Source organism: Debaryomyces hansenii, assembly GCF_000006445.2.
Source record: "Debaryomyces hansenii CBS767 chromosome E complete sequence".
Taxonomy (NCBI): Eukaryota; Fungi; Ascomycota; class Pichiomycetes; order Serinales; family Debaryomycetaceae; genus Debaryomyces; species Debaryomyces hansenii.
Genome location: NC_006047.2, coordinates 347290 through 362581, shown reverse-complemented (window position 1 = coordinate 362581; position 15292 = coordinate 347290). Strand labels below are relative to the sequence as shown.

At 37.6% G+C, this 15292-nt stretch overlaps 8 protein-coding genes and 1 non-coding gene across 9 annotated transcripts; 3 read left to right on the top strand and 6 right to left on the bottom strand. All coding sequences in view use genetic code 12, as the record gives it.

Moving 5' to 3' along the window:
* Positions 1 to 28: 28 nt before the first annotated feature.
* DEHA2E04290g (DEHA2E04290p) lies at positions 29 to 469 on the top strand (the record flags this gene model as incomplete). Its single annotated transcript, XM_459507.1, has 1 exon — positions 29 to 469. One exon carries the CDS (start codon positions 29 to 31, stop codon positions 467 to 469), a length of 441 nt encoding a protein of 146 aa, XP_459507.1.
* Positions 470 to 525: 56 nt separating this feature from the next.
* DEHA2E04268g (DEHA2E04268p) lies at positions 526 to 2625 on the bottom strand (the record flags this gene model as incomplete). The annotated part of the gene is made up of 1 exon (XM_459506.1): positions 526 to 2625. The coding sequence occupies one exon, from the start codon at positions 2623 to 2625 to the stop codon at positions 526 to 528; it is 2100 nt and encodes a 699-aa protein (XP_459506.2).
* A 261-nt stretch (positions 2626 to 2886) lies between these two features.
* DEHA2E04246g (DEHA2E04246p) lies at positions 2887 to 3572 on the bottom strand (the record flags this gene model as incomplete). The annotated part of the gene is made up of 2 exons (XM_459505.2): positions 2887 to 3522; positions 3570 to 3572. 2 exons carry the CDS (start codon positions 3570 to 3572, stop codon positions 2887 to 2889), a joined length of 639 nt encoding a protein of 212 aa, XP_459505.2.
* An 809-nt stretch (positions 3573 to 4381) lies between these two features.
* DEHA2E04224g (DEHA2E04224p) lies at positions 4382 to 6145 on the bottom strand (the record flags this gene model as incomplete). The annotated part of the gene is made up of 1 exon (XM_459504.1): positions 4382 to 6145. One exon carries the CDS (start codon positions 6143 to 6145, stop codon positions 4382 to 4384), a length of 1764 nt encoding a protein of 587 aa, XP_459504.1.
* A 1029-nt stretch (positions 6146 to 7174) lies between these two features.
* On the bottom strand, positions 7175 to 8860 carry DEHA2E04202g (DEHA2E04202p; the record flags this gene model as incomplete). Its single annotated transcript, XM_459503.2, has 1 exon — positions 7175 to 8860. One exon carries the CDS (start codon positions 8858 to 8860, stop codon positions 7175 to 7177), a length of 1686 nt encoding a protein of 561 aa, XP_459503.2.
* A 682-nt stretch (positions 8861 to 9542) lies between these two features.
* DEHA2E04180g (DEHA2E04180p) lies at positions 9543 to 11297 on the bottom strand (the record flags this gene model as incomplete). The annotated part of the gene is made up of 1 exon (XM_459502.2): positions 9543 to 11297. The coding sequence occupies one exon, from the start codon at positions 11295 to 11297 to the stop codon at positions 9543 to 9545; it is 1755 nt and encodes a 584-aa protein (XP_459502.2).
* A 720-nt stretch (positions 11298 to 12017) lies between these two features.
* DEHA2E04158g (DEHA2E04158p) lies at positions 12018 to 12923 on the top strand (the record flags this gene model as incomplete). The annotated part of the gene is made up of 1 exon (XM_002770368.1): positions 12018 to 12923. The coding sequence occupies one exon, from the start codon at positions 12018 to 12020 to the stop codon at positions 12921 to 12923; it is 906 nt and encodes a 301-aa protein (XP_002770414.1).
* Positions 12924 to 13093: 170 nt separating this feature from the next.
* On the top strand, positions 13094 to 14485 carry DEHA2E04136g (DEHA2E04136p; the record flags this gene model as incomplete). The annotated part of the gene is made up of 1 exon (XM_002770367.1): positions 13094 to 14485. One exon carries the CDS (start codon positions 13094 to 13096, stop codon positions 14483 to 14485), a length of 1392 nt encoding a protein of 463 aa, XP_002770413.1.
* An 80-nt stretch (positions 14486 to 14565) lies between these two features.
* On the bottom strand, positions 14566 to 14638 carry DEHA2E04114r. Its single transcript has one exon. It is a non-coding gene; the product is annotated as a tRNA-Thr (tRNA).
* Between the last annotated feature and the right edge of the window lie 654 nt (positions 14639 to 15292).

The window sequence follows — 15292 nt, the reverse complement described above, 5'->3', positions numbered from 1 at the left end:
CTACTTATCTTAGTCTTGCCTATCAACTATGACATTGCAACACTTTAAAGACCTTGATACCGCTAAAAGCACTGACTCGTCTATCATAATAAGATGTCCATTTGGTTCTTGTAATACACGTATTATTATGCTATCTGAGAAACTCCTTTCAAATGAGTTGATTATCCAAAATTCGCCAGGCATGGTTCAAATATCTGACAATACAGATAGCAACCCAAATTCGTTTTTCAAATTAGATGATGTTTGGGATTTTGATAATATTGGAGTTTCCAGACCTTCGAGTGATATCAAGCAGCCCATTATAGAAGAAAATAATAAAGTTTTAAATATTAAGATCGAACGATTATTAATTTGCAGTGAATGTGATAAAGGGCCTATTGGATTCGCAGGGTTAGAGGGAGAAGACACCGATGTGAAGAACTTGAAATACTTTTTAAGCTGCAGCAGTGTATTGTACGATATTAAATAATCATTAATTTAGTAACTTATTAAACAATTATAAATTCTACATAGTGTGGAATAAACTCAAAGTCTAGCTTGTGGTTGTAAGTCCTTGCTGATACCTAAAGCAATAAGTCTTGCTATAGACATAGTGGAAATCATTGGGTTGGCACCACTTGCCGTAGGCATAGCACTGGCATCAGCGACGTAGACATTTTTACATTCATATAATCTACCCTTGTTATCGCAAGCACCATATTTAGGACCCTTCCCAGATATACGGCACGAACTCATTTGATGAGCAGAACCATAAGGGCAACCAAATGTATCAAGTTTGGTTTTGCTGACTGATTCACGCCATTGGACATAATCACGATCCTTAACTGATCTTTCTTCTTTCGGTTTGTTAGATTGGAAATTTGGAACCCACCTTTGAGGGTGGATAATTTCTTTAGCACCTTCGACATACAACATATCTGCAGATACCAATATAGCTTGCAATAATGCGTTACGGTCATACTTGTTTATTGAGTAATCAATAATTAACGAGTCTGGTTTAGTTGCATCCGCCCTAATAGTACCGCTTGACTTGTCTCTAGTTATAATCAACATTGCCGCCAAATGATTATAGCGTAACAAATCTTGTCTTGCCTTATCACTAGATTGCCATGGCATGAAAACCGATTCTAAAAGAGGTGTATGTAAAACGGTTTCAATTTTCGCTCCGTGAGCTTTTCCATCTAAATCATCAACTTCGGTGCATACAGTAGTTAAAATTGATTCATTAAATGGCTTGGTGTTATTGTCCTTACCAAAATCTCCAAATATAACCGTAACAGGATGTAACTTTAAGTTAGCTCCAATATTCTTGTTCTTGAAACCAGAATTTTGCAAAACTACAGGCGTGTTTAATGAGCCACCACAGACGACAAACTTTTTTGGGCCTTTAATCGTAAACTCATGACCAGTCTGTGTATCCTGGCATAGAGCACCAACAGCTTTACCACCACTATGAAGAACCTTAACAACTTTAACTTGATCCATAAATTGACAGCCCTTCTCCGAAGCATCTCTGAACCAGCAAGCTGACGAACCTTGTTTGACATTAAATTTGCATCCTAAGTGGCAAAATCCACAACTATGGTTTGGATGATTACCATTGTTCTGCTCTACTGGTTTCGCTGTGTATCCCAATTTTTCTGCTCCATTTAATATCACTTGATTTGAAAATGAATGCTTGACGCTATCTAGCGTTGCACCCATTTTATTCCAAACATAGTCAGCACATTTATCATATAATTCGTTTGCTGCCCAATCCACCCCATAATCATCATACCATTCTTTACGAACTTTGAATGGGGTTTTCAAACACGCTGACCAATTGACAGTCGATCCACCTCCAAACGTTGAACCTGCTAAAATCATAGTTTGTTGATTCACAGTAGTTAAAACCCCTCTGCTCTCATACAAATTCTTATTACCATCTTTTTCGTCAAATACCAACTCTGTTGGGTGAAAATATTTTCCCTTTTCGAGAACAAGACATTTATGTCCATCATTGGATAAAGTGTGAGCAACAACCCCAGCACCCGATCCGGACCCAATAATTAAGACATCAATATTTGGGGCGTATAATTCGTCACCTGTAGGATGTTCCAACATCAGATATCTAAAAGGGTCTATCTCAATATTTTCATAAATTTCGTCCCTCATCTCCTTTCCTGGGTACCCAATAACCTGATTGTGTAAATCTGGACACAATTTAATAAAAGTAGTAATTGATAAGGAGTATAATAATTTGAATAGTCTTCTAAAACTTTCTAGGTTAGAATTTTGCCATGATCTTAATAATTCTTCTCTTTCTTTGTAACCCATGTCTCTAATTAACGTAATTGATCCTGTCAATATTGGTGCTAAGACCCTGGAATCTAAAACATTCATAAGCAAAACGAATGTTCTTGATGATGATACAGGGGTACAGTTGACACATTCTTTGACGCAGTCTCTGAATCCTGGTACTTCTGATGGTTTAGTAAACGATTGACAGTACTCTTCTAATTTACTCTTATCAAAGTTTTCATCAAGAAAGGGTTCGATGTTTTCAGGTGTGGTTTCATGGACTATGGCATCGGCCAAAAACATAAATACCTCAACGTGTTTATCTTCAACCACGTACGATATCATCTTGTATTCACCAAACTATATTAACAGATCATAGACGGATATTTTGCATGATACATATATAATTAATATAAAGATAAACTAGTGGTATGATAGTGACCCCACGTTAAAATGCCTGTGAAAGTTGCATTGTTGAGAATCGAAAAATTTCATGTGTGAATCAAAGCTTGCAAACAAAGTCCATTAATAGGAGACGACTATTATCGTATGATATAGTCAACTTTTGCATGTTTAATGTATGAAATGTTGCTACTAGGTAACCTATTACATTTTTGGTAATTCAGCAAATTCAGAAGGAATTCCTAGTTCGCTTCTCAAATCCAGCTCTTCGATAGTAGCCGAGGATACCTTGGTAAAATAGTAAATCATCGATTCGATATCATCCGTAAATGTTTCTATTGCCAGTATTAGATGTACATTCTTTTCATCTAATGTCTGAATCAATTGGGGATCGTTATCGCCATATTTTAGCAATTCTTCTTCCAAATGTAGTTTACGTTTACTGAGGCATGTGAATTGATCTATCAATTTATGTCTGTTACCGAAATCGCTCTTTACAAGTCTTTGCAACTTGCCCAGTTGAATTTTCTCAATGAGTTGGTCCCTTTCTAATTGTTTCTCTTTTAGTTTGTTCTGGTAATTATTATACTGGGTTTGTAAAGTTTTAATCTTATCAAATTTGAAACACCAATACAAGTTTGTCGTACCACATTTTTCACAATTAATTAAATTGTCATCTATCAATTGCTGGACTATATCTTTGATAAGCATCGATGATATTTTGGCGTACTTTGATCCTTCTTTTTCAATTTCCTTCAAAGTATAGAATGTATGACTTTGGTTGAAAAATTCGTACAACTTTTCTTTTTTATCTTCTGCTGATAACCCTTTCTTAGGTGCCTGGTTCTGTTAGGAAACGATCGCTGCGTATTCATAATTCTACATACCATTTTGGAATATTGTTATTCTCCTTTAATTTATCTAGTATTTTGAAACTGTTGCAAAACGAGAAACTGAGAATTTGTTCCCTTTTATACTCCTATAAACCGCTGCAATTTTTTATATAAGTATACAGAGAGAAAGAAAGAAAGGGTGGAGTGACTTTAACATTCTATTCATTTAGGCTTAGTTCATATAGGTGTATGCTTCTTTAGACCCAAATCATTGCTCAAAAATCATGACAAATATATAATAATCTACTGATATTTGAAATAGGCTTCATAGACTTCTTGAAGAGAAATTTCCCGTTTGAGCACAAGCATTGGATTGTTGGTTATTATGCTTGCTTATTTTGTGAAAAGTTTTGAAATCTATGAAATCTATGAAATTTATGAAATCTTAGACAAAATACAACCGTGTTCGAAAAACACTATTAATTGCAAAAATAATAAAAACCTTCAAACACTGTTTTTCAGGTTTGAATGAAACTCAATAGTAAATCAAATATAATATCAATATAAGCCATGCGAACTGTTTTCATAGATAAACAAAAGGATTCCAATGCTAGTGAGCGGTTGATAATAGTATAAATCCTTCAGTATTGTGATCCCGAGTACCTGTTAGTTGATGATGACACAAAACTAGATAACTATTAGATAGACTTCATTTGAACAAAACGATGGCCAAACCAAAGCGAATCAAACAAGTATAAGCTACAAGAAGGTTAAATATCTATAATGCATTTATGTACTATGTGAAATCACCAAAAATCTTATCTAACTAGCCAGCTAATTAATCAGTTGAGTTTTTTAAGCTTCAATTATCTATTATCAGAAGGATCAGTATTTACTGTAACATTAGTAGCAGCACCTACCTTTTCTTCGTGTGATGATGGGTATGAAGCGAAATCGTCCTCCTGAAATTCACCACCTTCGAATTCAGCATCGTATTTTTCCATAGCATATTCTCTTGCTCTCCAAGCTGGTACTTCGAACAAGTGGTCGATAGCTTCTAATGGAACACCCTTAGTTTCAGGGTAAAAGAAGAAAATAAATAATGGGAATACAATCATACATGCAGCAAATACGAAGTACAAACCGTACGAAGTGGCCTCGAATGCTTGTCCAGTAAATCTACCCATAATGAAGGCCCAAAACCAGTTAGATGCAGCATTAATAGCTTGAGTGAATGTTCTAACGTCTTGGGAAAAAATTTCAGAATTAATAACCCATGGAGTACCGTTCCACGAGGCCCCGTAAAAAAAGGTCCAAATATATAATAATCCTTGAGCTGCCTTACCACCAGCATCCATTTGAGTATCACCAGTTGCTAATCTTGCGGCTGGGTCTGCAACATAAACGTATGCTCCAATATACCACATGCAGAGTGAACATGGTACTGAGAACCAAATTAATGAAGAACGACGACCCATTAAATCAACAATGAAGAAGATCCAAACAACTGAAGCAAATGCCTTAATAATACCAAAAATACCCGTGGATAACAATCCCGCATCAGAACCACTAACACCTAAAGACTTGAAAACGGTAGGAGAATAATAAGTGATGGCATTAATACCAGAACCATTTTGCATTGGGAATAAAGAAGTAGACATAAGTAATCTGATGAGCAACTTCTTACTTTTGACAATAGCTAAAATTGGGGCAAAGAAACCATCACCAATCTTAGCTCTTCTTTCTTGGATATCCTTAGTGAAAACATCGATTTCGTGGTGAGAATATTCATGATCTTCAGGGATATTTCTTAAATATGCCAAGTTCTTTCTAGCCTTTTCCATTTTACCCTTCGAGACTAAAAATCTAGGCGATTCAGGGATAATACAAGCACCAATCCAGAATAACCCAGATGGAATTAATTGGATAGCAAAGGGAATGAGCCACTGTTTCTTCGAGGTTGGAATATTTTGTAGCACACCATAGTTAATCCAATACCCAATAATACCTCCAATTTGCCATGATAACTCCCAGCACCCAACTAACTTACCTCTGACAGCAGCAGGACTGATTTCTGACACATAAATTGGCGCAAGTCCGGAACATCCACCGATACCAACACCAGTCAACACTCTACCGGCATAAATAGCCCCTAAACCAGTGTCTTTGTTCGAAATTAAAGAAATAGCCGCACCGAACGTCAATAAGAACCCAGAAATAATTAAACCTACCTTTCTACCAAAAATTTCCCCCACTGGGTACATCATTAATGCTCCCCAGAATGCACCAGCCTGAAAAACAGACACAACATTTGCTTCAATAAGCGTGGCTTGGTCACTCGACATTTTGTCCATGCCAAACTCTTGCTTAAAACTTTCCAACGACACAGTTCCCCCAATGAAACCAGCATCGTACCCAATAATCACAGCAGCAGCTGCTGCTGTGACTGCAACAATAACCAACTTATAGTTGTAGATTGCATCTGGAATAGGAACATGATCTGCCTGTTCTCTAGCTGACTTGATGGACATCGAGTCTCCTGCACTAGACACTCTTCTCTTTAACTTATTAATTAGCTTATGGTTCATGTTAGGCTTTTGCGTACAACTTTCCAAATTAATATCGTTCATAAATCTATGAAAATTTGGCTTTTTATATAAAAGTATCTAATATTCGCCTAACGCTTAATTTCTATTTCTCTTCAAACCTTATTTTTTAGGCAAAACTGTTATCCTGGGGTCGGAAAATTATTTATTTCTTGTTAATACCTGAAAATTTGCTGAAAAATTTGACGACATTTCTACAATGATCATTACTCACTCATTAATTATGGGGTAATGTGATGTATGGATGCAAAAAATATTACGTAAACTATAGTTATGGATTTAGCCGCGTCCCCACCTTTACACCACCTTTTCACCACTCATCGGAATTGCAAACTGTATTATTGATATGTTCCGAAGGTATATTTCCGGCATAAAATGAGTTTGCCGCGAATTTTACTTTCAAATCTTCTCGTATTCGCAGATAAACGTCGTGTATTACCTTACGGAGAAATAACCCCCGCTTCGAGTATATTTCTCGGACCTTGGGAGGAAATTTTGCGACAAGATTCTTCGATTGATAATTCGAGCTAGGATTTAGTGGGATAGTCAAGATGTCGTCAAGATTACGTCTCATATGTACGATTCGTGAATGTGTAAGGTTTACACATACTATAAGATTAGTAAATATGAGTGTCACTAATGGGCAGTGGTAGACACCTGGCTAACTTGCTGCACCCCACTTAAGTCCCAAACGTTGCAGCTACATGAAAAATATGACCTACATTACAGGAGATGCGACATAATAAACGTTGAACAATGTATGTATCCGCTGGATAAACGATGATAAGACATTGAGTAATATGAATAGACAGTGTCAACCGATGAGTAGATGGTCAATGTAAACTGTAGTTTATGTAGAAGTAAGACTATCATCGACAATGTTCATTACGACATAATTTGACTAGTGGAAATGAAAGTTGGCTATCAATTTATTCTATCGTTATATAAATATAAATATACCAGAAATACGGCTCAGCATTCAGATGAATAGGGAAAGTGTAGTTCTAGATGGCCCTCAGCGAGATGGCCGTGTAGTTCCATCGTGCAAAAATTCTATGAATTTCCTTTATCAGGGAAGTGCGCTTCATGAAAGGATTGTTCTGAGCTCGAAGGGTCTGCTGTGTATTGGCCCTCATATTCGATTTCGAATTTGCTCATAGCGTAATCTCTTGCTCTCCAAGCCGGAACCTCAAATAAATAGTCAATTGCCTCTAACGGCACTTCCTTTGTTTCCGGGTATAGCATGTAAACCACGCATGGGAATAATACCATACAGGAAGCAAATAAGAAGTATAACCCATATGATGTAGCTTCGAAGGCTTTTCCGGTAAATCTACTCATAATGAACGACCAAAACCAGTTTGAGGATGCATTAATGGCGGATGTGAAAGTCCTAACTTCTTGGGAAAAGATTTCTGAGTTTATAATCCACGGAGTACCATTCCATGACATGGCGTACGCCACACTCCAAATGTACAATAATCCTTGGGCAGTTTTCCCTCCAGCATCCATTTCAGTGTTACCAGACGCTAACCTAGAGGCTGGGTCGGCAACGTAAACGTAGGCACCGATATACCACATACAAAGTGATAATGGAACCGACATTACAATCAAAGCAAACCGACGTCCTAAGTTATCGACGATGAAAAACATCCAAAATAATGCAGAAACCCCCTTTATAATACCAAAAATACCAGTCGAAAGTAAACCTGCACTTGAACCATCCATCCCTAACGATTTGAAAACAGTAGGAGAATAATATGTAATAGCATTTATACCAGTACCATTTTGCATTGGGAATAATGAGGTCGATAATAATAGTCTATAGAGAAGCTTTTTACTTGTAAATACTTCTTTTATAGGCGCAAAAAACCCAGTACCAATTTTAGATTTTTTCTCTGAATCAGCAATGAAAAGGTCCATTTCGTGTAGTGAGTATTCATGTTCTTCAGGTAAGTCTCTCAAGAAAGCTAAGTTTTTTCTTGCTTTTTCGATCTTTCCTTTTGAAACCAAAAATCTTGGAGACTCAGGAATTACAAATGTTAATATCCAGAACATGCCAGCAGGTACCAACTGAATCGCAAACGGAATGAGCCACTGTTTGGTAGAAATAGGTTGGTTTTCTTGTACACCAAAGTTAATCCAGTATCCGACGATACCTCCGACTTGCCATGACAATTCGAAGCATCCAACTAGTTTACCTCTAATTGATGCTGGACTGATTTCTGAAATATAGATTGGTGCCAATCCTGAACAACCTCCAATTCCAAAACCACTCAAAACTCTCCCGGCATATACTGCTCCTAATCCTCTTTCATTATTTGAGATCATCGCAATGGCGCATCCTAAAGTCAAGATGAATCCAGATACAATCAACCCGACCTTTCTACCAAATAATTCACCTATTGGGTACATCAGTAAAGCTCCCCAAAAGGCACCTGCGTGGAAGATAGATACAACGTTGGCACTAACCAACGATCTTTCATCAGATGACATTTTATCCATACCAAATTCTTTCTGGAAACTTTCCAATTCAACAGTGCCTCCGATGAAACCAGTATCGTACCCTATAATGATTGCTGCTGATGCTGCTGTAATCGCTACCAAAACGATCTTCCAGTTATATATTTCCCTGGGAATCGGGATATGACCATCGTCGTCTTTGATGGATTTCACCGACATCGAGTCGCCTGCATTCGAGACCAGTCTCTTTAATCTACTAAATATCTTATGCTTCATATTTCATGGGTACTTAAAAAATTTTTAAAATATAATCTCGAGATCTTAGATATTTAAAATACTTCTAAGCGATCTATGGAACGGAAATAAATGAACCTTATTTCAACAGGCAAAACTGGGCAAAACTGTTATCCTGGGGTTCGGAGTATTGTTTAATTCGAGTCCTGTGTCTTGATTCACCCACCGCAAGAACTATGATTCAAAAAAATTTAGCCGATGCTGTACAATAGTTGCGTTGCATACAGTCGTCGCTATAGAGTTACTATGCAACAACTCTGCGAATCAGATTACATTTAATGTACAGGTAAGCAGAAAATGACAAATATAGATTGTTGGCTTGGTATGACATAAATCCGGTATGAATTCAAAAAGTCTAGGAAGATCTTTTTTTCTTTCTGCGCATAAACGGTTACCCGTAGGAAGAATATTAGGGAATACACTTTTCAAATGGAGTTACGGCGAAGGTCACATACCAATTCTTCGGGTCATTCTATTTCATAGTACCTCTCTGGGTATTTGGATGATTGTGTGCTTACGAATAGGAGTCGGCCTTTTTTTCACAGTAATATCATTGTTATATCGTATTGTACTATAGAAATACAGTCGCATGAAATTGGAACAAATAATTGATTAGCCAGCTAAATAATCATCTTTCAAAGCATATTCTAAATTTAAAATGAACTCATGTTCTGTCGTTGATAGAGTTAGATGCAAATGAACTTCCATTTGTTACATTGATTTGAACACCCCCAACTTTTTCGTCATCTGATGTAACAGAACCATGTGCATTTACTTCATGAGCATGTTCTTGGATTAATTCTCCATTTTCATATTCTCTTTCGAATTTATCTAATGCGTATTCTCTTGCTCTCCAGGCTGGAACTTCGAACAAGTGGTCGATAGCTTCTAATGGAACACCCTTGGTTTCAGGGTAAAAGAAGAAAATGATAATAGGAAACACAATCATACATGCCCCAAATAAGAAGTATAACCCGTATGAGGTTGCTTCAAAGGCTCTCCCAGTAAATCTTCCCATAATGAAAGCCCAGAACCAGTTCGAAGAAGAGTTAACAGCCTGAGTGAAAGTTCTAACTTCCTGAGAAAAAATCTCTGAATTAATAACCCATGGAGTACCGTTCCATGAAGCCCCGTAGAAGATAGTCCAAATGTATAATAAAGCCTGCGCAGCCTTACCACCGGCATCCATCTTAGTATTACCGGATGCTAATCTTGCGGCTGGGTCTGAAATCTTGATGTATGCACCAATATACCACATACAAAGCGAACATGGAATTGAGAACCAAATCAAGGCAGTACGACGACCCATTATTTCCACCACGAAGAAAATCCAAATAACAGATGCAAATCCTTTTAATATACCGAAGATACCAGTAGACAATAAACCAGCATTAGGGCCACTAACGCCTAAAGACTTAAAAACGGTTGGAGAATAGTAGTTAATAGCATTAATACCAGAACCATTTTGCATTGGAAATAATGCAGTTGATAAGAATAATCTATAAATTAATTTCTTATTTGTAAAAATTTCAACAATTGGAGCAAAGAACCCATTTCCGATCTTAGCAATTCTTTCTTCAATATCAGTGGTAAAGATATCAATTTCATGTAAGGAATATTCGTGATCCTCAGGCAAACCTCTCAAGAAAGCTAAATTCTTCTTAGCCTTGGCCATCTTACCTCTCGAGATCAAGTATCTTGGTGATTCAGGAATGAGGAATAAACAACCGAAGAAAATACCAGATGGAATTAATTGAATAGCAAACGGAATAATCCATTGTTTTGTAGAATTTGGAATATGTTCTAAGACACCGTAATTGATCCAGTATCCGACGATACCACCAATTTGCCACGATAATTCCCAGCATCCAACTAACTTACCTCTGATGGAAGAAGGACTGATTTCAGAAATATAAATTGGAGCCAATCCTGAACACCCACCAATACCAATACCAGTAATGATTCGACCTGCATAGATAGCTCCTAATCCTCTATCTTGATTTGCAATTAATGTAATAGCAGCACCAAAGGTTAACAAGAATCCAGAAATAATCAACCCAGCCTTTCTACCTAAAACTTCACCAATTGGGTACATAATTAATGAACCCCAGAAAGCACCAGCATGGAACACAGAAACAACATTAGCAGTGATAAGGGTACTTTGATCTGGCAGCATCTTATCTAAACCAAACTCTTGTTGGAAACTTACCAACGAGACAGTGCCTCCAATAAAACCTGAGTCGTAACCAATGATGATAGCCGCAGATGCAGAAACAAGTGCAACTAAAACAATCTTCCAATTGTAGATCTCATTTGGAATAGGAATATGAGTCTCATTTTCTTTCGCTGACTTAATAGACATCGAATCACCGGCATTTGAAAGCCTTCTCTTTAATTTGTTTAATACGTTCTTTCCCATTGTCTGCGGTCTTCTTATCTTCAACTTGTTGAACCATAAACTAAATCTTTAGAATATCAGAAAAAGCTTCTTATTAAATACTTGTCTCTATTCATATACTAATCCCCGTTGCGGTAAAATGAACGTCAGACAGGAGGAGTTTAATCATCCCCGGAGTAAAATTTAATATGTTAAAAAATTTCTCGAATATTTTTTACGAACGATTACGGGGCATCATGATACGAGCAAACAAAGGCTTTCAATAGAGCAGGCTGAATGTTGAACGTATGGAATCCGGGGTACAAGTCCCAAAACCGATCAAAGGCTATTCTTGGGGTATGTCCCACTCTTTACTACAAGAAAATCAATCTGCATTATGGACATAATTGCTCGTCATAACTTTTCAATCTGTGGATAAACGATTATCCAGAGCGATGCGAAACTTTTTTGTCCAATTCGCTTAGATATGAATTAGCGTTGATGTGGGGTAGTACATAAATTTGCGACTTCTATTACGTGCCGGAAGGGATGATTGAAAACCGTGACTCACGAATGGATAAATCGTATGGCTAAACGATAGTCAGACAGTCGGTCCCACAAGATCATAAGAGACCGCGTGCGCGGAATAAAGATTAACCAGCAATATTCTAAGTTTTGCAGATTTGGAACCAATTGGATTGTTTACAGGTTATGCCCAGACATTTACGTCCCAATGAGCTGCACAGGTGATGGCTACAAGATATGGAAAATATATACGACTACTCGTCCTCTGAAGATTCTGACACCGACGAGCTTCCTCCGGTACCCGAACTAAACATATATCTGCAAAATTATTCCAACCAATTTGACATGTCGAGCATATTTGTGTATATTCCTTGGAACCCATCTCTCTCGGTCCTCAACCACTTGAAGCTGATTTGCAATAGAACCATTAAACATGTGCACACTAGGAACCCAGGAGTGGGTAAAAAGTACAATTGGAACATTGTGGGTGCACCGTCGAAGGGTTTGGATGGACGGTTCAGTGTGACCAACAACCAGTTGCTTAGAAGCCACCATATTACACTCTTTCCGAATGTCAGAGGAGAATCTTACAAGATGAAACAATATATCGAGAATGTTAGTGGGTCCCTATCCAATATGCCTATTCCTGCAAGCTTGGTACAAGAGGACTCCAAGGAGGCTGAAAGAATTAGTAATCTCAACCGGATTTTATTCCAGGCCACTTCTACGAAAGAAGGCCTTCAAAACAAGGAAAAAAAATACGTTTCCTTGAACTTTGAGCCGAAGTTGAGTTTCTATACTAGTTCCACCACAAATAGCATATTCATAGCTGGTAAGGTTCGCCTCACCCCGGACTCGACTATATTTTTCAAAAATATAAACCAGATAATCGTTGATAACATCAAATTGCTTGATGTAACAAGCGAGCAGTCCCCTATTGAGCAGGACTATCATATCTCCTTGATCCTAGGCGAATTAAAGGGTTTCGAGACAAATCGTGCTGAAGTTGGAAAATTGATCCGGCTCATGAAAGAGTTGGATTTTACAAACGAACTTGAGAATATTAACATCAGCATAAATTCCTTAAGAATAAATGAAATATCCTCATCTAGAAACTCCTACGAAGTTCCTCTCAATATATAATAGTTGCATTAATCTATAGAAACAAGCATTATAAACGTCATATCCAGTCATATGACTGATTGTACCGAATAACGCGTGGAATTTTCTCGTAGCGAAATTAAGTCTCACATTTCAAGGATTTATGTAAATTCGGTTGTAGATATCCAAGCAATAGAGATATAGGATACAAAATGTCTAAGAGGTTCCAGAAGAACATCGAGAAGCAATTGATTGATATAGTAAATAGTAGGGGTAACGAAAATAAATGCGGTGAATGTGGGTCTGCATATCCGACATGGGCTTCATGGAACTTAGGTGTTCTCTTGTGTGGAAGATGTGCTTCACTTCATAGAAAGGTTTTACCAAAGGACGTTTCAAAGGTTAAGTCGTTGACATTAGATCAATGGACATCCGAGCAAGTAGACTGCTTGAAAAGGATTGGAAATAAGAAGGCTAAGAAGAAATGGAACCCTAAAAGGTTTCCATTTCCTCACGATGATGACGACGATGGGCCTATTGAAGAATTTCTTAAGGATAAGTACATAATGGGGAGGTTCCGAGATGATAACTTTGCTGCGGTTGAATACGACGATAAAAATAGCAGATATTCGGGTGATGGTGTTTCTACCCCTGTGAGTGGAAACAGGCTGAGATCGAGGCTGAATTCAATGAGACCAAAGGCTTCGGATCCTATTCCACCTTTGAGTCATAGGAAGTTAACCACGTTTGAATCGACTCAATATTCAAAGCAGGAGAACACAATATTAAGATATGGGTATTCGAACAGGGACTCTATTCTAGAAGCATTATTGTTAAGTAATGGAAGTATAGAGTTTGCGTTGGACATTTTGGACAACGATGCAAAAGTGAACCCAGCACAGGAAGAGCTTCCACCGGCGTTGCCCACGAGACCGGCCAGATCAACTTCACTTCTGGAAAACAATCCTATGAATTCTGTACTTGGTCAGCAGCAACTGCAAACACAACCAAGCAATGATTGGTGGTCCAACTCGAACGCCAGTTCGAATACAAATACCGGCGCTACAATGCCAAGTGTTCCAACCTCAGCGACCGGTGCGTCAGTAACTCAAGCACAGATCTACCAGTATACGGATCCTGTTACGGGACAGATATCGTATATAGATTCGAACGGTCAGCAATACTTAGATCCAACTAACCAACAACACCAACAGATGTTGTATCAGCAACAAAATCCGCAATTAGTTGCGCAGCAGACTAATAAACAGGCAATATTATCATTGTACAGCCAGCCAAACCAAAATAACTCTAACTCCGCAGTGCCAAATTCGCAGCAACCGCAGCAGACAGGTTTTGGTTCTCAGCAACAGCCACAACAACAGACTGGTTTTGGTTTCCAACAACAACCTCAACAACCTCAACAGACGGGCTTTGGTTTCCAACAACAACCACAACAGACTGGATTCTCAGGATTCCAACCCCAACAGACTGGCTTTGCACAGCAGCCAACAGGTTTTCTGAATTTTGCGCCGCAACAACAACAGCAACAACCACACCAACAACAACAGTATCAACAGCAGTATCAACAGGGTTACTGGAACTAAATAGTTAACGTAAATATGAAATGTATCTTAAATAGATATCATATTCTTTGTATATCAAGTCTAGGCTAAGGAAAAAAAACTGCCTTCAGCCAGATTCGAACTGACGATCTCCTCATTACTAGTGAGGTGCCTTACCAACTTGGCCATAAAGGCGATTTTCATGCACGCATTTATTATTGTTTTGCAATCTACGTTTACTATCAAATGTTTTGTAGTACAATTTATTTGATAAGTACTGCCCAGTTTATGATATATTTATCTAATGAACTAATTGGACATTGTAGTATGGTGAAGTAAATAACCAACTTTCACCTTGTTTAATCGAAGTAGGGCAAGCTCTTCGTAATCGAACAATACAATTTGTATCTTACGAGACGATTTGGAAAATTTTGTATGATCTAAAGAAATTCTTCAAGACTGATCAATTTAGCATTTAACTGGTTTGTAGTAATGCAAATATAAACCATCTCTAAAGTACATTAGTATTAGGGACAACATTAAGAAGTCATTAATGTACTTATATGTCATGCAATGTAATGCATCTGTTCAGCCTATCTAAACTTGGTAGTACACAATTATTCATACCATACATTGTGTTGATGGTGTTGATGGTGTTGATGGTGTTGATAGTGTTGATGCTAATAACAATGCTAGATGCAGTGATTATGACAATAATTCCTTTGGGAAGAATGGTCATACAATTATTCGTCTTATACAGCTTAGAGGTAATTGTCTAAACTTGTGCTAATTTTCGTAAGTTATGAATGTACTCCGATCGTAAATCTGCAAAAATCTCGATTTGACATA